The sequence below is a fragment of the Microcaecilia unicolor genome, chromosome 1 (assembly GCF_901765095.1).
Source record: "Microcaecilia unicolor chromosome 1, aMicUni1.1, whole genome shotgun sequence".
Classification (NCBI taxonomy): domain Eukaryota; kingdom Metazoa; phylum Chordata; class Amphibia; order Gymnophiona; family Siphonopidae; genus Microcaecilia; species Microcaecilia unicolor.
In genome coordinates this window covers 343,546,089-343,571,744 of record NC_044031.1, presented here as the reverse complement: position 1 = coordinate 343,571,744, position 25,656 = coordinate 343,546,089, and the positions used below count along the sequence as shown (strand labels likewise).

Genomic DNA, 25,656 nt, shown 5'->3' with positions numbered 1-25,656 from the left:
ATTCAAATTCAGACAGACAACCAGGTTGCCATGTATTACATCAACAAGCAGGGGAGCACCGGATCTCGCCCCCTGTGTCAGGAAGCCGTCAGCACGTGGCTCTGGGCTTGTCGTTACGGCATGTGGCTCCAAGCCACATATCTGGCAGGCGTAAACAACAGTCTGGCCGACAGGTTGAGCAGGGTTATGCAACCTCACGAGTGGGCGCTCAATTCCGGAGTAGTGCGCCAGATCTTCCAAGTGTGGGGCACCCCCTTGGTAGATCTCTTTGCATCTCAAGCCAACCACAAGGTCCCTCAGTTCTGTTCCAGACTTCAGGCCCACGGTCGACTGGCATCGGATGCCTTCCTCCTGGACTGGGGGGAAGGTCTGCTGTATGCTTATCCTCCCATACCTCTGGTGGGCAAGACTTTGTTGAAACTCAGACAAGACCTGATTCTGATTGCTCCCTTTTGGCTGCGTCAGATATGGTTCCCTCTTCTTCTGGAGTTGTCCTCCGAAGAACCGTGGAGATTGGAGTGTTTTCCGACCCTCATCACACAGGACGAAGGGGCGCTTCTGCATCCCAACCTCCAGTCTCTGGCTCTCACTGCCTGGATGTTGAGAGCGTAGACTTTGCCTCTTTGGGTCTGTCAGAGGGTGTCTCTGGGGTCTTGCTTCCAGAAAAGATTCCACTAAGAGGAGTTACTTCTTTTTATGGAGGAGGTTTGCCGTCTGGTGTGACAGCAAGGCCTTAGATCCTCGCTCTTGTCCTACACAGACCCTGCTTGACTACCTTCTGCACTTGTCTGAGTCTGGTCTCAAGACCAACTCTGTAAGGGTTCACCTTAGCGCAATCAGTGCATACCATTACCGTGTCGAAGGTAAGCCGATCTCAGGACAGCCTTTAGTTGTTCGCTTCATGAGAGGTTTGCTTTTGTCAAAGCCCCCCCGTCAAACCTCCTACAGTGTCATGGGATCTCAATGTCGTTCTCACCCAGCTGATGAAACCTCCTTTTGAGCCACTGAACTCCTGCCATCTGAAGTACTTGACCTGGAAGGTCATTTTCTTGGTGGCAGTTACTTCAGCTCGTAGAGTCAGTGAGCTTCAGGCCCTGGTAGCCCAGGCCCCTTACACCAGATTTCATCATAATAGAGTAGTCCTCCGCACTCACCCTAAGTTCTTGCCGAAGGTAGTGTCGAAGTTCCATCTGAACCAGTCAGTTGTCTTGCCAACATTTTTTTCCCGTCCTCATTCCTGCCCTGCTGAACGTCAGCTGCACACACTGGACTGCAAAAGAGCATTGGCCTTCTATCTGGAGCGGACACAGCCCAACAGACAGTCCGCCCAATTGTTTGTTTCTTTTGATCCCAACAGGAGGGGAGTGGCTGTGGGGAAACGCACCATATCCAATTGGCTAGCAGATTGCATTTCCTTCACTTACGCCCAGGCTGGGCTGGCTCTTGAGGGTCATGTCACGGCTCACAATGTCAGAGCCATGGCTGCGTCAGTGGCCCACTTGAAGTCAGCCACTATTGAAGAGATCTGCAAAGCTGCGACGTGGTCATCTGTCCACACATTTACATCTCATTACTGCCTGCAGCAGGATACCCGACGCGACAGTCGGTTCGGGCAGTCAGTGCTTCAGAATCTGTTCGGGGTTTAGAATCCAACTCCACCCCCCTAGGCCCATGTTTATTCTGTTCCAGGCTACACTCTTTGTTAGTTGGATAAGTTATTAGGTCAATCTCAGTTATGTCCTCACCGTTGCGAGGCCCAATTGACAATGTTTGTTGTTTTGAGTGAGCCTGGTGGCTAGGGATGCCCCATCAGTGAGAACAAGCAGCCTGCTTCTCCTCGGAGAAAGCGAATGCTACATACCTGTAGAAGGTATTCTCCGAGGACAGCAGGCTGATTGTTCTCACAAACCCGCTCGCCTCCCCTTTGGAGTTGTGTCTTCCCTTGTCTTTGTCTTGCTACATACGGGACTGACGAACACGAGCCGGTTCGGGCGGGAAGACGGCCGCGCATGCGCGGTGCGCATGGGCGCGCGAGAGCTAGCAAAGGACTTTGCTAGTGAAGTTTCCGATTGGAGGGGCTGCCGAGGACGTCACCCATCAGTGAGAACAATCAGCCTGCTGTCCTCGGAGAATACCTTCTACAGGTATGTAGCATTCGCTTTTAGCGCACACTAACCCTAGAGACACCCATAGGAAGATATGGGTGTCTCCAGCATTAGTGCACGCTAATTTTTAGCACACACTAAAAATGCTAGCGCTCCTTAGTAAACAGGGCCCTAAATTTGTTTAACTTTAATGTTTCTGAACATTAAATCTGTCACTGATGTTTTATCCATGATGCCAAGCAAAAGACGTTGTGTCCAATAATATAGGCCTGCCTAGTGAGCAGGCAGGAAACAATTTCTTGCAAACTTGTAAAATCATGTACATTTTCTTAACAGTGCTGCCCATTTTTCAGCACACCTTAATAAAAGCCTGGAAATGACCTAAATTTGATTTTCATGTGTGTCAGAATGAAGAAGATTGTAGTTGTATGTACACCCTTTTAACTGTTCCTCTTCTCCTAAGCTTTGCTCATCAGAAAGAGCTAACAGGAACAAGGCACAGCAAGAGAAGCTGGAGCAGTTAAAAGCTGTTGAGAAGCAGCTTCAGGAAACACAGAGCAAAAATGATGGTAAGTTGTCACATAGAGACCTGAAGTGTTCTTTGCTAGATTTAATAAGGTGAATGGCTAGATCTGATTTGTGTTTTCTTAATTAACACGATATGGCTGCTATAAATGATCATGACTCAATATATCCAAATTGGATAGTGAGTCACTTAAAAAAAAATTTGAAGGGGATCTTTGGAATCTCTTCTCTTCCCTTTTTTCTTTTCTTTTTTTTGTTTTAATTAACTTTAAAGAACTTTTTATTGAAAAGAATTTCCTGACATTACTCGTAAGTCTAAACAAAAGAAGAAAAAAGGAGGAAAGGTGCCTCACTCAAACGTGAGCAGTAAGACAAAAGAGTTAAGCAAACTCAACGAGGAAATCAAAATGTAAGTCTTTATTATAAAAGGTATAAAACAGACTCTTTAAATACAAGTCTATATAATAAAACGCATAAAACCGACCCAACACGGCCATGAGTGACACCGTGCATTAAACAATAATTAAATAGTAAATGAAAAAGAAAACTTATGAACCTATAGGTGAAAATAATAGTCAATACATATACAATTTGAAAACTGACTTGCTAAAAGCTTCTCTTTCTAAAGACCTATATTTTATAAAAATAAATAAAATATCTGGTGTGTGTTAGAAGTACAATTTGAGAACTCACTTGCGAAATTCTTCTCTTTCAAAAAAAAGTGTTTTATGAAAAATGAATACAAATATGTATTGTGTATTATTGTCTATTACATGTTGAACTAAATCTCTATTATATATATATTGGGGAAAAAGGTACTCATAAGTACATAAGTAATGCCTCATTGGGAAAAGACCAAGGGTCCATCGAGCCCAGCATCCTGTCCATGACAGCGGCCAATCCAGGCCAAGGGCACCTGGCAAGCTTCCCAAACGTACAAACATTCTATACATGTTATTCCTAGAATTGTGGATTTTCCCCAAGTCCATTTAGTAGCGGTTTATGGACTTGTCCTTAGGAAACCGTCTAACCCCCTTTTAAACTAATCGCCTTCACCACGTTCTCCGGCAACGAATTCCAGAGTTTAATTACACGTTGGGTGAAGAAAAATTTTCTCCTATTTGTTTTAAATTTACTACACTGTAGTTTCATCACATGCCCAATAGTCCTAGTATTTTTGGAACGCGTGAACAGACGCTTCACATCCACCTGTTCCATTCCACTCATTATTTTATATACCTCTATCATGTCTCCCTAAGCCGTCTCTTCTCCTAGCTGAAAAGCCCTAGCCTCCTTAGTCTTTCTTCATAGGGAAGTCGTCCCATCCCCGCTATCATTTTTGTCGCTCTTCGCTGCACCTTTTCCAATTCCACTATATCTTTCTTGAGATGTGGTGAGCAGAATTGAACACAATACTCAAGGTGCGGTCGCACCATGGAGCGATATAACGGCATTATAACATCCTCACACCTGTTTTCCATACCTTTCCTAATAATACCCAACATTCTATTCGCTTTCCGAGCCGCAGCAGCACACTGAGCAGAAGGTTTCAGTGTATTATCGACGACGACACCCAGATCCTTTTCTTGGTCCGTAACTCCTAACGTGGAACCTTGCATGACGTAGCTATAATTCGGGTTCTTTTTTCCCACATGCATCACCTTGCACTTGATCACATTAAACGTCATCTGCCATTTAGCCGCCCAGTCTTCCAGTCTTGTAAGGTCCTTCTGTAATTTTTCACAATCCTGTTGTGAATTAACGATTTTGAATAACTTTGTGTCATCAGCACGTGGATATGGATGAAATCAAGAAGATTCTTAATGGTTATAACCAGTACGATATTCCTAAAGATATACATAGTGTTCAAACCAGACAGTAACATCATATTCAAAAGGAGGAGAAGGATGTATAAGCTGGTGCACAACATGCTGCTGTGTTTAGTGAGCAAAATGCAATATATGTAAATAAGTGAAAAAATAAAATAATGCCTTATAAATGACGAAATAAGTAAACCTACAGTAATTCTAATGAATATTGGGCAATACTGTAGATTGCATGCTAAGTTTTTATCTTAAGAAGCTGACTTAGAGGGGCATAATCGAACACGAACGCCCATCTCCATGGGCGACTATTTCCGAAAACGGGTACATGAATGGGAGGACCAGACCGTATTTTCGAAAAAAATGGGCGTCCATCTTTCGGTTCGAAAATAAGGTTCGTACGGACCAAATATGCCATGGATTTATTCGTTTGTGAGCTGGGCGTTTGTTTTTTAGCGATAATGGAAACTAAAAACGCCCAGCTCACAAACGTCCTAATCCAAGTCATTTGGTCGTGGGAGGGGCCAGGATTTGTAGTACACTGGCCCCCCTGACATGCCAGGACACCAACTGGGCACCCTAGAGGTCAGTGCGGTGGACTTCAGAAACTGATCCCACATGCATAGCTCCCTTACCACGGTGCAGAGCCCCCCAACCCCCCTCCCCAAAACCCACTACCCACAAATGTACAACACTACCATAGCTCTTAGGGGTGAAGGGGGCAACCTACATGTGGGTACAGTGGGTTTTGGAGGGCTCCCATTTACCAGCACAAGTGTACAGGTGGGAGGGGGATGGTCCTGGGTCCGCCTGCCTGAAGTGCCACTGCGGTACCCACTAAAGTGCTCCAGGGACCTGCATACACGCAGGCCTCTAGGACTTGTTGCTGCTGTATAACCTATGGCACACCAGTTGACACCTGAAGACTAATCGCTCCGAAAACGTCCTTTATTGGAATAAGCACGTTTACTCACAGTTAACTGCAGATCAGAGGTTGTGCCCCACTGGCAATGAGTCTCCCTGGTACTGAGATTAGCAGTAGGTCAGAGCTGGCAGAATGCTGTACAATGCCCTCTTTCAGCAACATTCAACGTAAGAGCTAGGTTCTGTAACGTGGCTAACACATGAAAGAGATCTAAAACTGGCTTACAAAAATGGCCACTACCTCATTGACTACCGGAAACAAAACAGGGCACACTCTGACCCAGTAGGCTTTTCCCCCTGCCTACTGGGAGAGTGTGCCCTATTTTGTTTCCGGTAGTCCATGAGGTTGTGGCCATTTTGTAAGCCAGTTTTAGATCCCTTTCATGTGTTAGCCACGTTACAGAACCTAGTTTCTTACGTTGAATGTTGCTGAAAGAGGGCATTGTACAGCATTCTGCCAGCTCTGACCTACTGCTAATCTAAGTACCAGGGAGACCTGTTGCCTACCAAAATCGTGAGCATTTAACACAAGCTAGTGAAATCATGGAGCCCAATACCTACACACACCACAATGCATTGCTGATGTGACTCTGCAGTGCACCTAACAGAAAAGGTGTCACACTCACCCGAGACGCACATCAGAACCAGGGAAAGGCTGTCACAGGATAGAACACATTCTGCTGTCATGGAGGTGGGTACGGCATTTGAGGCTGGCATAGAGGTTGGCAAAAAAAGGTTTTTCAAGTGGGTTTTTTTTGGTTGGAGGGGATTAGTGACCATTGGGGGAGTCCGGGGAGGTCATCCCCGATTCCCTCCGGTGGTCATCTGGGCAGTTGGGCCACTTTTTGGGGACTTGTTCGTGAAAAAACAGGGTCCAAAAATTGACCCAAATTCGCGCTAAAAACGCCTTTCTTTTTTTGATTATCGGCCAAGGATGCCCAGCTCTCCTCGGCCGATAACCACGCCCCCAGTCCCTCCTTCACCAGCCTCCGACACGCCCTTGTCAACTTTGGTCGTTTCCGCGACAGATTGCAGTTGAAGCCGCCCAAAATCGGCTTTCGATTATACCGATTTGAGCACCCACAGGAGAAAGACGCCTATCTCCAGATTTGGTTCGAAAATATGGGCGTCTTTCGAAAATAAGCTGGTTAGTGTCTAGACCAATAGTCTGTGTACCTTAAAACATCGGCACCCTTTTCTCATAAGACGAAACACCTGTAGCAACTTGCATTGTAAGATTTTACATTTTTCTAATCACTAGTCCATGACTTTATCTACAGCAATACTGTCAGGTTGCTCGATCGATTGTTCAGCCCCACTTCTTTCAGATGACATCTACAATATGTAAGCCGCATTGAGCCTGCCATGAGTGGGAAAGCACGGGGTACAAATGTAACAAAAATAAAATAAATAAAATAAAGCTTTTAATGACAGAATCCAGTATGCTATTCATCGTACAGTCGGCTTAGCACTACTTTTCATTTAATGACGTCTGAAACAGAGCTTCTTAAGATAAAATCTTTGGGCCTCGTTGACTAAAACTGTGTTATAGGTGCATTAGCGTCTTAATGCGTGTTAACCATGTATGCGTTAACCATGCACCATGCCTACAATATCCCTATAGGCGCCTACAGAGCGTGCTCTAATAGTAGGTGCATAAAAAATGCAAAAATTGCGCCTTAGTAAACAGGACTCTTAGCATGCATTTACAGTATTGCCCATTCTCCAAGGACAAGCAGGCTGCGTTTTCTCACTGATGGGTTGGCGTCCACGGGCAGCCGCAGGAACGGAACTCTTCCATAGCAACAAACTTTTGCTAGAGCCTCCGAGCACGTGGTGCGGCCATCTTCCCGCCCATCGCACCTCAGTCTTTTCTTTCCACGGTTAAGGAGTGACTGCTGGCGGTCTCTCTGCTTTCAGCCCGAAAAGAGCCTTTGTTTTTTCGGAAATTTTTTGCTTTCGCCTTGCTTATTTCTTTTGTTTAGCCAGTTTCCCTTTAAAACTTAAAAAAAAAAGTCCCTTATTCCATAGTTTTTTACCCTTTTAAGTTTCTTTTCGCTTCCGTCGCGTACGTGTTTCTCATTTTCTTCTGCCCTTAACTTTTGGCACAATCGAGAATTTTGACTTCGCCGCCACTATTTTTCCGTCCATGACATCGAGGATTCCCAGCGGCTTCAAGAAGTGTACTCTGTGCAATCGGGCGATCTCGAGTACCGACCCCCACGTGTGGTGTCTTTAGTGCCTTGGGCCCGACCATTGCTCAGATGCATGTAAGTTGTGTCTCCGCCTTAAAAAGCGGACACAGGCGTTGAGAAAAGCTCTTCGGGGTTTTCTGGAACTTCAGCTGGTTTCTCCGGCGTCGACGTCAACATCGGTACTGAGTTCGGTGGCGTCGACATCGGTACCGGAGATGGCATCGACTTCGGGAGCACAGGTAATGGCTGTCTGGAGACCATCACACGCTGGGAGCAGTGAGCCGTCGAGTAGGTCTCCACCTGCCTCGAAGACTCCCGGGACCGACAACTTTCGGACCCAACCCTGAGGAGGTGTGTGGATTCCATGTCGTCCTCGTCAGTACCGAGGAGTATCGATGACATGCATTGGGTAAAGGCTAAGAAGCATCGTCATCAGTCTCCTTCCAGACATGGTACTGGGAGCTCTGGGGTGTCAAAGGATTCAGCACCCGTGAAGCGCGGATGCCGGGAGGAGCGCTCACCCTCTATTCAAGTGGTGTCGGTCTTCAGGCAGGCCCGGTACCGCTCCTCAACCTCCACGGGTTTCTGACACCGACTCCTGCACCGACCTCCGCAGTCTTTTCGACAGCGACTCTGGATGAGCATATCCGAGCCATTCCTTCCAGGTCTCCTGGAAGGGTTTGCTGTGTCAGTCTGCTCCGGTACCGGGGGTGCTTTCTGCCCTCTGTACCGTCGATGGCAGCGGCAGTTGGCTCGACGCCGGTGCTGCCTGCGGCATTGGCCTCGGCTGCCACCCAGGTCGACTCCCCGTCGACGTCGCTGGAGGGGAGCTTCATCGCCACTGGCACGGGAGTAGACTTCTCAACGTCGCCATCGAGGACATGGCTCCTCGGCGTCGAGACTGGCCCGGTTTCGGACTGCCGTCATAGTAACTCTTGTCCGACACCGTGAGGATGCCTCGTGGGATTAAGAGGAGGATCCCAGATATTTCTCTTCTGAGGAGTCTTGTGGTCTTTCCTCTGATCCTACGCCTTCACCAGAAAGAAAGCTTCCTCTCCCCAGAGAGTCTTTTTTTCTCTTCATTTGCCGGGAAATGTCTGTGGCTATTCCCTTCCCTGTGGTATCTGAAGATGAGCCCAGGACTGAGATGCTCGAGGTTCTGGACTATCCTTCGCCACCTAAGGAGTCTTCCACGGTTCCTTTGCATAATGTGCTCAAGGAGACTCTTATGTGGAACTGGATGAAACCATTAACTAATCGCACCATTCTCAAGAAAGCTGAGTCCCAATATCGGATTCACAGAGAACCTGAGCTGTTGAAGTCGCAGTTACTTCACGACTCTATGGTTGTGGATTCTGCTCTCAAGAGAGCCAGGAGTTCTAGAGATTTCGCCTTGGTGCCCCCAGGGAGGGAATCTAGAACCGTGGACTCTTTTGGGAGAAAGGCCTATCAGTCCTCTATGCTCATGGTCAAAATTCAATCTTACCAGCTCTACACGAGCATTCACTTGAGGAACACAGTGAAGCAACTGGCGGACTTGGTCGATAAGCTCCTTCCGGAGCAGGCCAAGTCTTTCAGGAGGTGGTCAGGCAGCAGAAGGCGTGCTGTAAATTCCTGACCAAGGGTGCTTACGATTCCTTTTTTTTTTTTTATTTAATTGAATTTAACATTTTTATTACAAGTTAAACACTTGTGAAAGAAAACACAGCTTAAGATAAAGAAAGACGAAATAATATTTGACGTAAAAAAAAAAATCAGCTTCCTTAGACCACTAATATTGAGGGGACGCAGCAGGATTAAAAGGAGTCATTTAGGTATAGTCTAAACAATTCAACAAAAGACTTACATGTGATTACCCTCCCCAATCTTATCAGTCTTTAACCCAACAAAATTACAACTTTTTCAAATCCAAAAATGCCCTTAACTGTTCAGGTGAATAAAATATGTACTTTACATCCAAATATCTTATCAAACATTTACACGGATAGGCTAGGAAGAAAGTGCCCCCCAAGTCCAGAACCTCCTTTTTCATAATCAGGAAATTTTTTCTCCTCTCTTGAGTCGACTTTGTGACATCTGGATATATCCAGATCCTATTTCCTCCAAAGGAATTTTTGATTGTTTGAAGTATAATCTTAAAATTGTATTGAGGTCCTGTTCAAAAACAAATATCACCAAAAGAGTAGCTCTCTCTGAGCAATTTTCTAGCGATTGTTCTAAGATGTCTGAGATATTATTCACATCAATATTCAAGACCAGACCTCCTCTATTTCCTCCCGCAGTCACTGGGCTTTTAGGCAAGTAGTAAATCTTGGATATAGGGGGAAATGCTTCTTGGGAATTTTCAAGTTTTCCAAAAGATACCTTTTAAACATATCAATCGGTGAGGGTCCCAGGAACTTTAGGAAAATTTAATATTCGAAGGTTCAGACGTCTATTATAGTTCTCTATTTGTTCATTTTTTTTATGAAGAGCCAACTTATCTTTAGTAGTTATATGATTAAAGTCTTGAATTTGCTTTTCCTCAAGTTGTAATTGTTTATCTTGAGAAGACAAATCTTCTTTTACCACATCCACTTTATTAACTAATTCCTCAAATTTTTGGTGCAAAGTAATATCTCACCTGAAGATTTTTGAAGAGTTGAGTTCATACCAGTGAGCATTTTCCAAATTTGTCCAAGATTTACCTCCTTAGATGTTTCGGGGGCCTCAGGAAAACCATAGGCCTCTCCTTCCAGACACTGTTCCTGCAGCGATGAACCCCCAGCAGAAAACGCCGACGCAGCACTTCCGGCAGCATACTCGTTTTCTTTCAGCACGGCAGTGGAAGCTGGACAAGGGGGATTGTTGGAGGCTGAGGGAGGCGATAGCGATGCCTCTAAACCCAGCGAAGATACCGCTCCTTTGGCTTGTTCCGCAGCGGGAATACTCAGACCTGAAAGGGAGGTGCCGGTAAGGAAGCGGTCGAGCCTCTGTTGAACAGGGGAAGATGTCGAGGTAGGTTGGGGGACCGTCCTCACATTCCCTTTCCTCTTAGAATGGGGCATATTGGAAACGCGGTATTGTGAATATTCAGCACGGAGCTCGACAGCGTTCTCTCTACCGGAGTTCACAGCGCCATATTGCCACGGTGCTTACGATTCTTTTGATGTTGCATCCAGAGCCGCTGCCCAAGGTATAGTGATGGCACAGATTCTCATGCCTGCGTGCCTCTGACCTGGACAATCGAGTCCAGCAGCGGATTGCGGATGTCCCTGCCGGGGGGATAACAATTTTTGGTGAGAAAGTCAAGCAGGTGGTCGATCAGATCACATAGTGGGAAACCGTATGGACAATCTCTCCCGCCGGGCGCCTTCTGCTTCTACCTCAACTGGTTGACGATTGGCTATGCTCTCTGGATTTAAAGGATGCCTATACTTTCCGATACTTCCAGCTCACAGGAGGTATGTTCGATTCCATCCAGTATTGTGTGCTACCCTTTGGTCTGGTGTCTGCGCCTAGAGTCTTTACAAAATGCCTGGCAGTAGTTGCAGCGTCGCTACACAGACTGGGAGTATATGTGTTCCCTTATCTCGATGATTGGCTGATGAAGAACACCTCAAAGGCAGGAGCTCTACAGTCCATGCAGATGACTATTCAACTCCTGCAGCTACTCGGGTTTGTTTTAAATTACTCAAAGTCCCATCTTCTTCCAGTTCAAAAACTAGAATTCATAGCAGCTCTGCTGAACTCACAAACGGCTCATGCCTATCTTCCCGAGGCGAGAGCAGACAATCTTTTGTTTCTAGTTTCCATGGCCAGAGCGTCTCAGCAGATCACAGCTTGGCAGATGTTGAGACTTCTAGGCCATATGGCCTCCACAATTCATGTGACACCCATGGGCCCGTCTTCACATGCAGATCAGCTCAATGGACCCTAGCTTCCCAGTGGTATCAAGCTGCAGGGAATCTAGAGGATGCAGCTCCAGCTGTCCACCGATTTTCACAATTCTCTTCAGTGGTGGACATTTGATCAATTTGACCTCGGGACGTCCATTTCAAATTCCTCAGCCACAAAAAGTGCTGATGACGGATGCATCCCTCCTGGGGGTGGGGAGCTTATGTTGATGGGCTTCACACTCAAGGACTTTGGTCCCTCTAGGAAACAGGTCTTCAGATCAATCTCCTGGAGTTGAGAGCGGTCTGGAACGCTCTAAAGGCTTTCAGAGATCGACTGTCCAACCAAATTATCCAAATTCAGACAGACAATCAGGTTGCCATGTACTACATCAACAAGCAGGGGTGCACCGGATCTCGCTCCCTGTGTCGGGAAGCCGTCAGGATGTGGATTTGGGCTTGCCATTACGGTATGTTTCTCCAAGCCACTTATCTGGCAGGCGTAAACAACAATCTGGCCGACAGATTGAGCAGGATTATGCAACCTCACGAGTGGTCGCTCAATTCGGTGTGGTTCGCAATATCTTCCAAGAGTGGGGCACCCCCTCGGTGGATCTTTTTGCCACTCAGATCAATCACAAGGTCCCTCAGTTCTGTTCCAGGCTTCAGGCCCATGACAGACTGGTGTCAGATGCCTTTCTCCTACATTGGGGAGCAGGCCTTCTGTATGCATATCCTTCCATACCTCTGGTGGGGAAGACTTTGCTGAAACTCAAGCAAGACCGCGGAACCATGATTCTGATTGCTCCCTTCTGGCTGTGTCAGATTTAGTTCCCTCTTCTTCTGGAGTTTGTCCTCTGAAGAACCATGGAGATTGGAGTGTTTTCCAACCCTCATAACTCAGAACGAGGGGGCACTTCTTGCATCCCAACCTCCAGTCTCTGGCTCTCACGGCCCTGGATGTTGAAAGCATAGAATTTGCTTCCTTAAGTCTCTCTGAAGGTTGTCTCCCGGGTTTTGCTTGCTTCCAGGAAAGATTCCATGAAGAAGTGTTACTTTTTCAAATGGAGGAGGTTTGCCATCTGGTGTGATAGCAAGACCCTAGATCCTCGTTCTTGTCCTACACAGACCCTGCTTGAGTACCTTCTACACTTGTCAGAGTCTGGTCTCAAGACCAACTCCATAAGGGTTCACCTTAGCGCAATTAGTGCTTATCAACGTGAAGAAGGTCAGCCTATCTCTGGACAGCCTTAGTTATTCACCTCATGAGAGGTTTGCTTTTGTCAAAGCCCCCTGTCAGACCTCCACCAGTGTCATGGGATCTCAATGCCGTTCTCACCCAGCTGATGAAGCCTCCTTTTGGAGCCACTGAATTCCTGCCATCTGAAGTACTTGACCTGGAAGGTCATTTTCTTGGTGGCTGTTACTTCAGCTCCGTAGAGTCAGTGAGCTTCAAGCCTTGGTAGTGCATGCTCCTTATCTCAAGTTTCATCACACAGAGTAGTCTTTCGCACGCACCCTAAGTTCTTGCCGAAGGTGGTGTCGGAGTTCTATCTGAACCAGTCAATTGTCTTGCCAACATTTTTTCCCCATCCTCATACTCGCCTTGCTAAATGTCAGTTGCACACCTTGGACTGCAAGAGAGCATTGGGCCTTTTACGTGGAGCAGACAAGCCCCTTCAGACAGTCCCACCCAAATGTTTGTTTCTTTTGATCCCAACAGAAGGGGAGTCGCAGTTGGAAACGCACCATTTCCAATTGGTTAGTAGATTGCATTTCCTTCACTTGTGCCCAAGCTGGGCTGACTTCGAGGGTCATGTCACGGCTCATAGTGTTAGAGCCATGGCGGCATCGGTGGCTCACTTGAAGTCGGTTCTCTATAGAAGAGATATGCAAGCTTCGACGTGGTCATCAATCCACACATTCACATCTCACTAACTACCTTCAGCAGGACACCCAACGCGACAGTCGGTTTGGGCAGTCGGTGCTGCAGAATCTGTTCGGGGTTTAGAATCCAACTCCACCCCCTAGGCCCATTTTATTCTGTTCCAGGCTGCTCTCTGTTAGATGTTCTGCTTCGTATGTCATCCTTGTTATGTTCTCGCCGTTGCGAGGCCCAATTGACCTTTTTTTGTTGTTTTTGAGTGAGCCTGGGTGCTAGGGATACCCCAGTTGTGAGAACAAGTAGCCTGCTTGTCCTTGGAGAAATCGAAGATACATACCTGTAGCAGGTGTTCTCTGAGACAGCAGGGCTAATTGTTATCACAAACTCTCCCACCTCCCCTTTGGAGTTGCTCGTCTCCTTCTATTGCTTTTTATATAACTGAGGCGGGACTCTCGCGCGATGGGCGGGAAGATGGCCGCGCATGTGCGATGCGTGCACCCGCGCGCTCAAAGGTTCTAACAAACGTTTGGTGCTATGGAAGAGTTCCATTCCTGGGGCCGCCATGGATGCTGACCCAACAGTGAGAAGAATCAGCCTGCTGTCCTCGGAGAACACCTGCTACAGGTATGTATCATCGCTATATTCATTAGAATACGGTAGTTTTTACTTATTTGTCATATAACGCATTATTTTATTTTTTCACTTATTTACATATATTGCATTTTGCTCACTACTTAACACAGCAGTATGTTGTACACTTCAGCTTAAACAGAAAAAGCAAACTGGGCCTTCAGGATAGAGATAACGGTCATCCTTTAATCTGAAAATGACCCGACACGGGCCGTGTTTCGGCGTACAACACTTGCCTCAGGGGTCTAACATAAAAAAAAACATTTAAAAAAATGAACATGAATAAATATTAATCAAAACAGGCTTTACATATATAAAAATGTATATATATTGCTGACATGAAAAAGAATGCCCACTGTTGATATTAAATATACAGCAATCTAACGATTCCACAATCAGTCTCTAACTCACAATGCTGTATACTAATTCTCTTGTATAATCATTCTTATCGTAGCAGACCTCAGAGGTATTGTTGATGTTGCGCTTTCACTTTGATGTTATCAAACATCTAGTGATCAACTTATATGCCTCTCGTCATTGGTCAATATGTTTATATCTTTTTTTTTTTTTCTTTTTAATTATGTCTTTTAACTTTTTATATACAATCTTTCTCAATCATCGTAAAATAAAAGGAAAAATCCCTTGTACTTAGCTTTGTATCAACTAAAGCTTCAAGTCTTTAAGACTTCTGCCACTCGTCATCTAGGGCTCCACACCGACACGTGTTCGCCAACTAGGCTTTGTCAAGGCTGTATGCCCCTAGAGAAATAACAATCATGATATTATCTTGAAGATTATCTTAATAATGTAAATTTTAATAAATGCGTCTTAACCATTTCAACAACAGGTCTGTTACCTTACTGTCTCATATCTGAGTAGTTTTCCCTTGATCGCCAGCCTCCAATATGGCCGCGGCGTTTTTTTCACTATTTAAAGACTATCAGGTGACTAAGCCAAACCAGTCACAGTTACTTTCAATGATATACTATCACAATAATGTTTGCCATTCAATTTCCCTATTTAATTCCGTGAGGATCAATGGATTTAATATCCAATTCTGTTCTTATAATTTAAAATGGATTCGATGTTGCCTCCTAATTCATTAGGGATAACTGCATCGATAATTCTCCATCGCAAATCCATATAATTATGTTGTTTTTCAACCAATGTTGGACGATAGGAGCTTCAGCTGATTGTGTATTGATCTTTGATTTGTGCTCATTCAATCTAATTCTTATAGGTCTGCTACTTCTCCCCACGTAAATTTTATCGCAAGACACTGTATGATGTATACTGAATTTCTCGTATTGCAATCAGTTTGTGGTTGTGCTTTGATCTTACAATTATTAATAGGAGCTATCCAACTGTTACCTACTATAGATAAAGAGCATGATTGACATGTTCAGCATCATTAGGTATATTCCTCCTACTGAATTGATATTTAACAAGTTCACCTACGTTCTTCCCCCTTTGCAGAGCTGTAATCGGATGTTCCATAAAACTGTTATTTAGTTGTAAAACATGCAATGTCTATGTATAGCTTCAGTCAACGCTCCTGAGCATAAGAATAAGGTAATACGCAGACTAGTTTATCATTATTAATGGAGCGTTTATACTGTAACAGTAGAGCTCTATTCGCGTATTTAGCGCGTAAATACGCTTTTCTAATTATCTTTTTTGGGTAGCCACGAGATGTAAATCGTTGAGTCAAATTCAAAGCTTGTTGTTTTAAATTCTTCAATCGTCGAACAAATTCTTCGCAAACGGAGAAATTGACTGATGGGCAAGCCTTGCTTTCAATTTGGTGGGATGGAAACTGTGGAATTTTAAATAGTTGTTACAATCAGTGCTTTTTCTGTATAAAGTTGTACTGAAACCTGTAGATGTTATATTAATCTGGATATCCAAAAAATTCATAGTATGGCTTGAAAAATGAAGCTCAAAAGACAGATTCCTATCTAATTGATTCAGCCAACCATGGAATATCATTAATTCTTCTTCTGAGCCAAACCCATATAAAGAAAATATCGTCCAAAAATCGTTTCCACAATTTCACTTTCTCAAACCAGACACTCGCATACACTCGTGTCAAGAGCCGTTCCTGCGGTTCACTGAGGCAGGAGTGTCGATTCGCCCAGTGCCTTCCTTTCTGCCCAAGATTGTTTCTCGCTTCCATGTGAATCAGCAGCTTTGTCTACCCTCCTTTCATAGGGAGGATTACCCAGAGGAGTACCCTGCTCTCAAATGTCTGGATGTGAGACGAGTCATCATCAGATACTTGGAAGTGACCAATGACTTCCGGAAGTCGGATCACCTGTTCGTGCTGTTCGCAGGCCCTCTTAAGGGTCTGCAGGCATCTAAGCCTACTGTGGCACGTTGGGTCAAGGAGACGATTGCGGAAGCTTATGTGGCTGCAGGGAAGCTTCCGCCTATTCAGCCGAAGGCGCACTCTACTAGAGCACAGGCGGTATCGATGGCAGAGTCCAGATCCGTCTCCTTGGAAGAGATTTGTAGAGCGGCAACTTGGGCGTCAGCTCATACCTTCTCACGACATTACCACTTGGATGTGGCTGCTTGGGCTGAGGCCCAGTTTGGAGCTTCAGTGTTGCGTTCAGGGATTTCCATGTCCCGCCCTGGGTGAGTACTGCTTCGGTACATCCCACCAGTCTATGGATTGATCTGCTTGATGAAATGGAAGGTAAAATTATGTATCATACCTGATAATTTTCTTTCCATTAATCATAGCAGATCAATCCATAGCCCCGCCCAGACATCTGTATTGTTTTTGTTCTGGTTATATTTCAGGTTCAAGTTTAATCTTCCGTTCCTGTTCAGGAGGACTTCATGTTCAAGTTCTTCGAATTGTATTTTCCTTGAGTTGAAACGATTTTGTGTTACAGTGAGCTGCTGCTTCCTCTCCCCCCATTTCGACGGTGGCTGGATTGATAACTAAATTATTCCGGCTCTCCCTCCCGCTTCGTGCGGCAGTAGGGTAGCTTTGTATCGCTCCCAGCTTCGGCGGTGTTTGGGTAAGCCAGCTCCTCCCGCGGTTGCGGTATCAGGATAAGCCAGATCCCCCCGCATCGGCGGGTGTGGTGTCCCTACCCCACTTCGCGGGGATGAGCTGGACGGATTTCCCCTCCCCCGCTTCGGCGGTGGTGAGCTGGGCAGAGTGTCCCTTTGTGGTGTAATTCTCTAAGTGCTGAGTCCTGCGGATGGAGCTTTGATATCGACATACTGAGGAGTTTCCAGCAGCACATGACCACATATAGGGAGGCAAAAGATTGCTCTCTATCTCCACCTGCTGGTAGATGGACACAACCCACCAGTCTATGGATTGATCTGCTATGATTAATGGAAAGAAAATTATCAGGTATGATACATAATTTTACCTTGATGCTAGATTTCTGCATCCAGGGCTATAAGCTGTATGGAAGCATTTACTTGCAGTCCTTGGTTCATAGTGTGCTAGATTTTGCAGACACACTCCCACAGGAGCAAGCTGCTGAGCTTCGCCTGCTGGCCAAGAAGCAGGAGTGTCATAAATATCTGATTAGTGTCCATATGTTACTTTTAACATTGTGTCTAGACTCTCCACTTGGGATTGTAGAGATGCACACTCTCATGGCTGCATGTATCCAGATCTTGAACCTGTGGTTCAGGAGAGGCTAGCAGACATACCTTGCCAGGGAGATAATCTTTTTGGGGATCAGGTGAAAGAGGTTGCTGACCTCATTAAGAAACATGTTGACAGCATCCAGTCCCTCTCCTGGCGGCTGCCTCCTGCATCCTCCCCAACTCAGAGGCTCCATGGTGGATCCCAGAGGAGTTTCTACTATTCTCAGAGGTGTAGGTTTACTTTTTCTACCCATTCTCGGCAGTAGCCCCAGACCCAACATCCACAAAAGTCATAGCCTGCACCACAGTCAAAAGCAGGAGCAAGCTTTGACTGGCTCCAGGAGAGAATAGCCGCCATCAAAGTATCTGTCCCAGATGACCTACCGGTAGAGGGGAGGCTGAACTTTTTCCAACAAAGTGGCCCCTTGTAACCTTTGGTGGATTCTCCAAATAGTCCGTTCAGGATACACTTTCAATTGGCAACACTGATTAAAATTTTAATTGCATGGTTAAATTACGATGAAAGATTTTAATCAGAATGCAGCCCTAATTATAAACTTTCTTATTTTCTCTCTGTTTGCTTTTTTGGCTGCTGCCAAGCATTGGGCAGAGATTAAAACATATTGTCCACTATGACACTAGATCTTTTTCTGGGTGCTGAATCCTATGGTGGAACCTAGCACCAAATAAGTATGATTTGGATTATTCTTCCCATACATAGTAACATAGTAGATGACGGCAGAAAAAGACCTGCACGGCCCATCTAGTCTGCCCAACAAGATAAATTCATATGTGCTACTTTTTGTGTATACCTTACCTTGATTTGTATCTGTCATTTTCAGGGCACAGACCGTATAAGTCTGCCCAGCACTATCCCCACCTCCTACCACCCAATCTCGGCTAAGCTTCTGAGGATCCATTCCCTTGGAACAGGATTCCTTTGTTTATCCCATGCATGTTTGAATTCTGTTACCGTTTTCCTCTCCACCACCTCCCGCAGGAGAACATTCCATTCATCTGCCCCCTTTCAATCTCATATCATGCCCTCTAATTCTAACCGCCTTCCCATCTCCTGAAAAGGTTCATTTGCGGATTAATACCAGTGTACATCACTTGCACTTGTCCACATTAAAACTTATGTGCCATCTGATATTCAATCTTCCAACTTGCTAAAGTCTTCCTGCAATTTTTCAGAATCCACAAGCGTTCTAGCAACTTTGAATATTTTTTTGTTGTCTGCAGATTAAATCACTCACTCATTCCCAACTCCAGATCATTAATAATATGTTAAATAGCAGCAGTCCCAGTACAGATCCTTGAGGCAGTCCACTATTCACGCTCCCTCCACTGAGAGAATTGACCGTGTAACCCTACCCTCTGATTTCTAACCACCATCAACCAGTTCCTAATCCACAACAGAATATTGTCTCCTATCCCTTGACTCTCTAACTTTCTAAAAGTCCTCTCATGAGGGACTTAGTTAAATAGAAGATCTAGATAAACTACATTAACCCGCCTCACCTTTATCCACATGCTTATTCACGCATTCAAAGAATTGAAGCAAATTGGTGAAGCAAGACTTCTCTTGTCAGAATCCATGTTGACTCTATCCCATTAAACCATGTTTTTCTATGTATTCAGTGATTTTATTCTTTACAATACTTTCCACTATTTTGCCTGGCACTGATGTCGGGGCTTATTGGTCTGTAATTTCCTGATTCATCCCTGGAACCCTTTTAAAAATAGGCGTTACATTGGCCACTCTCCAATTTTCAGGTACTATGGACAATTTTAATGACAGGTTACAGATCACTAACAGCATATCTGCAATTTCATATTTGAGTTCTTTCAGTACCCTAGGGTGTGTACCATCCATTTGAGGTGACTTACACTTTAATTTGTCGATTTGGATCTGTACATCTTCCAGGTTCACCAAGATTTTGCAGTTTCTCTGTATCGTCACCCTTGAAAACCTTGTTGGGTACAAGTAGATCTCTTATATCTTCTTCAGTAAAGATCGAGGCAAAGAATTAATTGTCTCTCTGCTATGTCCCTGTCCCCCCTGAGTGCTCCTTTTACTCTGATGATCTGACAGTTCCACAGATTGCTCTTCTTTCCACCTTCATTAATTTGTGGAATACATCTGGTCTGGGCTTCCAAAATGGTATTTTTAACCAATGTCCATGCCCGATTTAAAGTCCTAACCTTTGTAGCTGAGCCTTTCAGTTTATTTTTTTTTTAACCATTTTCCTCATTTTACCATAGCTGCCCTTTTGAAAAGTAAATGCCGCTACTGTAGATTTCCTTAGTGACTGCATTCCAGTTATCAAATCAAATTTGAAAATGTTATGAACACTGTTTCCTAGTGAACCCAATACCAGTACCTCTTGACGTAAGTCTTGCATTGCACTAAGTACTAGATCTAAAATAGCTCCCCCTCTTTTTTCTGTTCCTGTACTAGTTGCTCTAATAAAGTAGTTATTTATTTTGTTTAGGCATTTTAGGACTCGCTGATGTGGCATTTAACCAGTTAATTTTGGGGTATTGAAATCACCCATTACCATACCGTTGCCAGATGTGCTAGCTTTTCTAATTTCTGTTATATCTTCATCTGTCTGATCATTCTGGCCGTGCAGATGATAGTGTAGCCCTACACATATATTTTTTCCCTTCACACATGGAATTTCTATCCAAAAGGAATCTACGTTGCTGTCTGCCATGTAGAATTTTTATTGTTTGACTCAATTCCCTCTATAACATACAGCGCAAGCCCCCTCTCTTAATATCTATCCTATACAGGAAAAAAAGATGAACCCCCCCCCCCCCCCTTTTCCTTTTCACTTGCAGAGGTTCTGGCCTCTATAAGTTGCTATACTTCTGTCTTCTTCCTGATTTTTATATTCCCTCTCTACCTACTCCTAAGCTAGCGCTCCCTGTATAGGAAAACAATTATCTTCCTACACTGGACATTGATTTCCTCAACGTGACTTTCATTCAATGCAATAGATGTTGTGCCTTAGTCCTAAGGCAAACCATCTGGAACCTTAGAACTTGCCCCATCTATCTCCAGTTATCAGCTATGAAGAATAAATCAGCAAAAGCAAGAAGGAATTGGTTTCAATTAAGGAAGCATCCAGGATTTGTAGGATAAATCACAGATAATAAATTACCTGTGTCCAGGTTCCCCTAAGCAGAACTATCTGCAAGCAAATAATCCTGAATTAGGTCTAGGGGTGGGAACCTTGGAACCTAGCCAAATACTTCCGTTAGAAAGAACTGTAGCTGAGAACGCTGGCTGATATATATATATTAGATTTATTATGGTATCAGGTAAGAAAATATCGCTAAGGTATACAAAATAGAACTCTGCAAAGCTTTGGCTGAATACAAAATTACTGGCTGATAAAAATTACACTCTTACGTCACACTACTAAACACTAATTCTTACTGGTTACCAGATAAAATTACACCACTGATCAGTCACGCTATGTTACGAGGTAGTACAGTTATTAGCAGCTTCTCCTGATCACCAGTATGACGGCACCAGCCTTCTTCTCAGGTAAATACCACTAACTAGCCCCCGACTAGTAGGAAATGAATCACCGTGTTTCTCACCAGGCTGAGACCTCAGGGTCGTCTCTCTCGGGAGCTGGCATGGGACACCTCACAGACTCAAGCTGGATTCACAGCGAGTCTCAGTCGCAGCTGGAAGGGAACTCTGCAGCAGATAAGGAGGGCACAGGTCACTCCGTGCTGATACAGCTGAACCACGATGCTTTCCTCCAGATACACAGTTCATCAGTTGGTGGACCTTATTAGGTCTCACTAGTCTTATTTTCACCTCCACCTTCTTCCAAGGCTTCTTACTAACTCTTCTCTCGTTCCCGCTCTCCTCAGTCCCTGATGCCCAGGTGACCAGCCAGGACCAATCTGGATCTTCCTTGGTTCACTGCGTGGCAAGAACAGTTCGTTGTTCTTGACCTTCAAGTTGTTACATTTTGGTATTCATTTTCTGTTTCTCACCTGCCTTGCTGGAGTCAGCCTCTCAGGGAGATAGGGGGGGCCTGGTTTGCCCACAGCATGTCCTTGGTGTTGAGCTTCTGCTGTAATTTTCCACATGCTGCAAAGCTGTTTCTTGCTGACACAGAGATGTGTGGGTCAGAGTTTACAGCCTCCATTTTCCTGTCATAGGATTATACAGGCCAAGGCCCGCAAGGTGAGACACACGGGGAAATACTCCTACAGATTACCCAATTCCCAGCTAATTTACCACCAGCACTGCCGCAGTGAATAAAGCAACAGAGGAATAGATGGATCATAGTAGACTCAGGTAGATTACAGCCTGTCAGGGGTATTCACCCTCCCAACCTTTGCCCCTATATTGTTCCTTTGCTGCTTTGGAGCATCATGATGCTCAGAAATGAAGTACTGAGGTGGACCCAGAGGTAATGAATGTAATGCAATCGAAAAGACATCCCCAAGACAATGATCGATTGGTTCAAAACAGGAAACTCTTACTGCTAGGAGACTCCATTATCAGAAACATTAACTTAGCAATACAGTTCGTGTCCCAACCTAGTGAAATGCCTTCTGGGGTCCACTGCTGCCAGAAGTACCAACCAAATACTGAATGTGATCTGACAAGAGAGTAAGGAATCTAATACTGATGTTGTAATCTGCCTGCAGACAAATGACCTGGCCTACAATAGCAAGTTTGGAGCACAGAGACTGTTCCAGAAGCTTGGGGAGGGACAGCAGCTTTTTCTGAAGTTACCCCTACAAACAGAAAGGGAGAGAAAAGACTATGTAAAACGGAGGAGTTCAATAAATGGCTTTGAAGCTTGGTGTAAAGCAGGCTTTAGATGCAAAAGAGGATGGGGCAGTATGTGGAAGAATAATAGGCTGTACTTTAATGATGAGCTACATCTTTTATGACAGGAAAAAGGATCCTTGAGGATAAATTCAGATGATGTTTCTAAACATTTAAACCAGAGGGTGGGGGTGACAAAAAGAAGCAATGGAAATCAGTCACCACCAAGAAAAACATGATGGCAGTAGGAAAGGTAATGTTAATGCAGAAAATCATCTAAACTCAATAACATGAAAAACAATGAGCACAAATGCTCGTAGTCTGAGAAATGGTTCAAGATTTATAAGCCCTGTTTGAGGAAGACTTGGATATTGTTGCTATTACAGAGGTATGGTTCAGTGACTTCTGTGAATGGGATGTGACTTTACTGGACTATAATCTTTTTTAGGAAGGAAGGGGAGGGCTGAAGAGGTGTAGGAGTAGAACTATATGTGAAAAATAATAGAGTGACTGACATGCAGGGAATCTGGGGAAAGGAAGAAGCTATATGGATCGTCCTGGAAAGAGAAGAGGAAACCTGTATCCACACAGGCGTTATGTACAGACCTCCGGCACAAATGGAGAAGCTGGAGAAGGATCTGATCGAAGATATCTGTAAGCTTGGAATGAAAGGGGAGGTGCTGTTGGGAGATTTCAGCTGGCCTGATTTGGATTTTAAATGTTCCATCGACAGAATCTGAAAGAAGCAAAGAGATCGTGGATGCCTGTCAAAAGTGCTTTGCTCAGACAAATGGTGACTGGACCCATGAGAGAAGGGTTGATGCTGGATCTGGTGCTCACAAGTGGAGGAAATGTTTCCAATATCTGGGTGGGTGCCCGCCTAGGCAGTAGTGATCATCACATGATATGGTTTGATATAAGAGTGAAAGCGGCGTGCAGACACACAAAACTCAAAGTGCTGGATTTCAGATGTGCTAATTTTGGTAAAATGGGGGAATACCTGAAGAAGTAGCTGACAGTATGGGTAGGCACAAGATAAGTGGCAGCGCAGTGGTCCAAGCTGAAAGCCATTATAAATATGGCAACAGATGATACAAGGAAAGTAAACAAAAACAAGAGAAACAGGAAGCCTATATGGTTCTCCCAACAAGTGGCAGAAAAAATAAGGGCAAAAAGGGGCTTCGTTCAAGAAATGCAGAATAATGCAGCAAAAGGATCACAGAAAAGATTACCAGATTAGACTCAAAGAAGCTAAAAGGGAAATATGGGTAGTGAAAGCACAGGCAGAAGAAAAATGGCTAAAGATGTAAAAAGAGGTGACAAGACCTTTTTCAGATATATTGGGGAAGGGAGAAAAGCTAGGAATGGAATTGTAAGACAGAAAGATGCTGAGTCTGGTTATGTGGAGAGTAATGAGTATAAGGCAAACATGCTAAACAATTTCTCTTTGATGTTCATGGAAGAAAATCCTGGAGAAGGACCGGCAGCCTGAGTGGAGTAGTTTTAGACCGGAGGTTCTGATGCAGCAGTGGCGAAACGGAAGCTAACGTTGACCACGGTCTGAAGTAACACGAAGGAGCCTTTGAAACTAATAGAGTCTCAGCCATTGAAAGCTACAGTAAGTAAAGTTTTTTCTGAACATCGGATTTAGATTTGGATATCAGCGATGTCATGAATTTTTAGATGCTAAGATTTAATTAGCTTCAGGAGGTTTTTTTCCAATGATGATGAAGCCCTAGCCCTTCTATTTATTTAAAAATTAAGAAGGTGCTTCTTGAGGTTTTTTCCTCCTGTTATATTAAAGTACACTTACCTAGTGGCTTACTTTAATTGAGTTTCCACATTTCTTTATCTATTGGATTGGTCATATATGGAAACTGATTCCCTGACTGTACAAGTCATTAAACATACAATAGTACAAGATATAGTATACAAGGTCGCAAGAGGGAAAGAGAAATAACTGAGGAGGGGAAGTGAGAGAGGAGGGGTGATAATCTATCACTGAGAAAGTCATGAATCAAAAGGATGTGACACTAGATGGACTCACAGCGTATGCTCTGCCAAAAAGGAAGGTCTTGAGTCGCTTCTTAAAGGTCGGGTGATCTGGAAAGAATTTGACCTCTCGAGGCAGCCCGTTCCACAATTGAGTGCTGAGGTAAGAGAAAGAGGAAGCATAGATGGTCTTATATTTGAGGCCAGAAAAAGCTGGGTAGTGGAGATTGAGGTACGAGCGAGCTGACCTTCGGGAGTTCCTGAGCGGCAGGTTAATAAGAGTGTCCATATAGGCAGGGGCCTCGCCATAGATGATTTTGTGCACCAATGCGTAGATCTTGAAAGTGATGCACTTGGGGTGCAGAAATTCAAGGAGATGTACCAGATAGGAGGAGAGAGATTAAGTACCACTCAGGAGAGGGACCTTGGGGTGATGGTGTCTGAGGATCTCAAGGTGACGTAAAAATGCGATAAGGCGGTGGCCATGGTCAGAAGGATACTAGGCTGCATAGAGAGAGAGAGAGAGAGATGTAACCAGCAGAAGAAAGGAGATGTTGAGTCATTGGCAAGTCCCCACATGGAGTATTGTGTTCAGTTTTGGAGACCATATCTTTGCTAAGGATGTAAAAAGACTTGAGGTGATTCAGAGAAAATCGACAAAAATAATATGGAGTGTGCATCGTAAAACGTATAAGGAGAGACTTGAGAACCTGAAAACATATACCATGGAGGAAAGGAGAAATAGGGGTGATATGATACAGACATTCAAATATTTGAAAGGTGTTAATCTACAAACAAATCTTTTCCAGAGATGGGGGGGGGGGGGGGGGGGGAGTCAACTCAGGAATAGTCAGGAAACATTTTTTCATGGATGCAAAGAGGGGAGATACATTCAGGCTGGTTCTTCATTTGAAGTGCGTCACTAGGTCTCTGCCGGTCAGGCATTTTCACATAGAGGCGGTGCGTTCAGTCATAGCAGCTGTTCAGCCAGGGGAGGTCCTCACGTCAAAACAAACAGTGGCACTAGAAGAAAATCCGCTACTGTGTAATTTTTTGAGAAGAAAAGAATCCCTCAAACTTCTCAGACTCAAGGTCTTAGGTTAACAAACGAGTATGTAATACCGTTGATTAGTCTCTATCATAGGTATTCTAAAAACTTCTTCTTTAATATTTTATATCAATTCAATGAATGCTGAATGCTGTGTTTTATAATTAGCATTTAACGACTTGAATCTAAAGTGTACATTTTACTGAAAAAGCACCAATGAAAATAA

General features: G+C 44.5%; 1 protein-coding gene across 1 annotated transcript in view; it reads left to right on the top strand.

Annotated features, from left to right (window-relative positions):
• The window catches only part of KIF15 (kinesin family member 15), a 1,036,090-nt gene that overhangs the window by 524,668 nt on the left and 485,766 nt on the right, over positions 1-25,656 (top strand). The window contains 1 exon segment of the mRNA XM_030209299.1: positions 2,569-2,674. Coding sequence (XP_030065159.1) covers positions 2,569-2,674 — 106 coding nt within the window.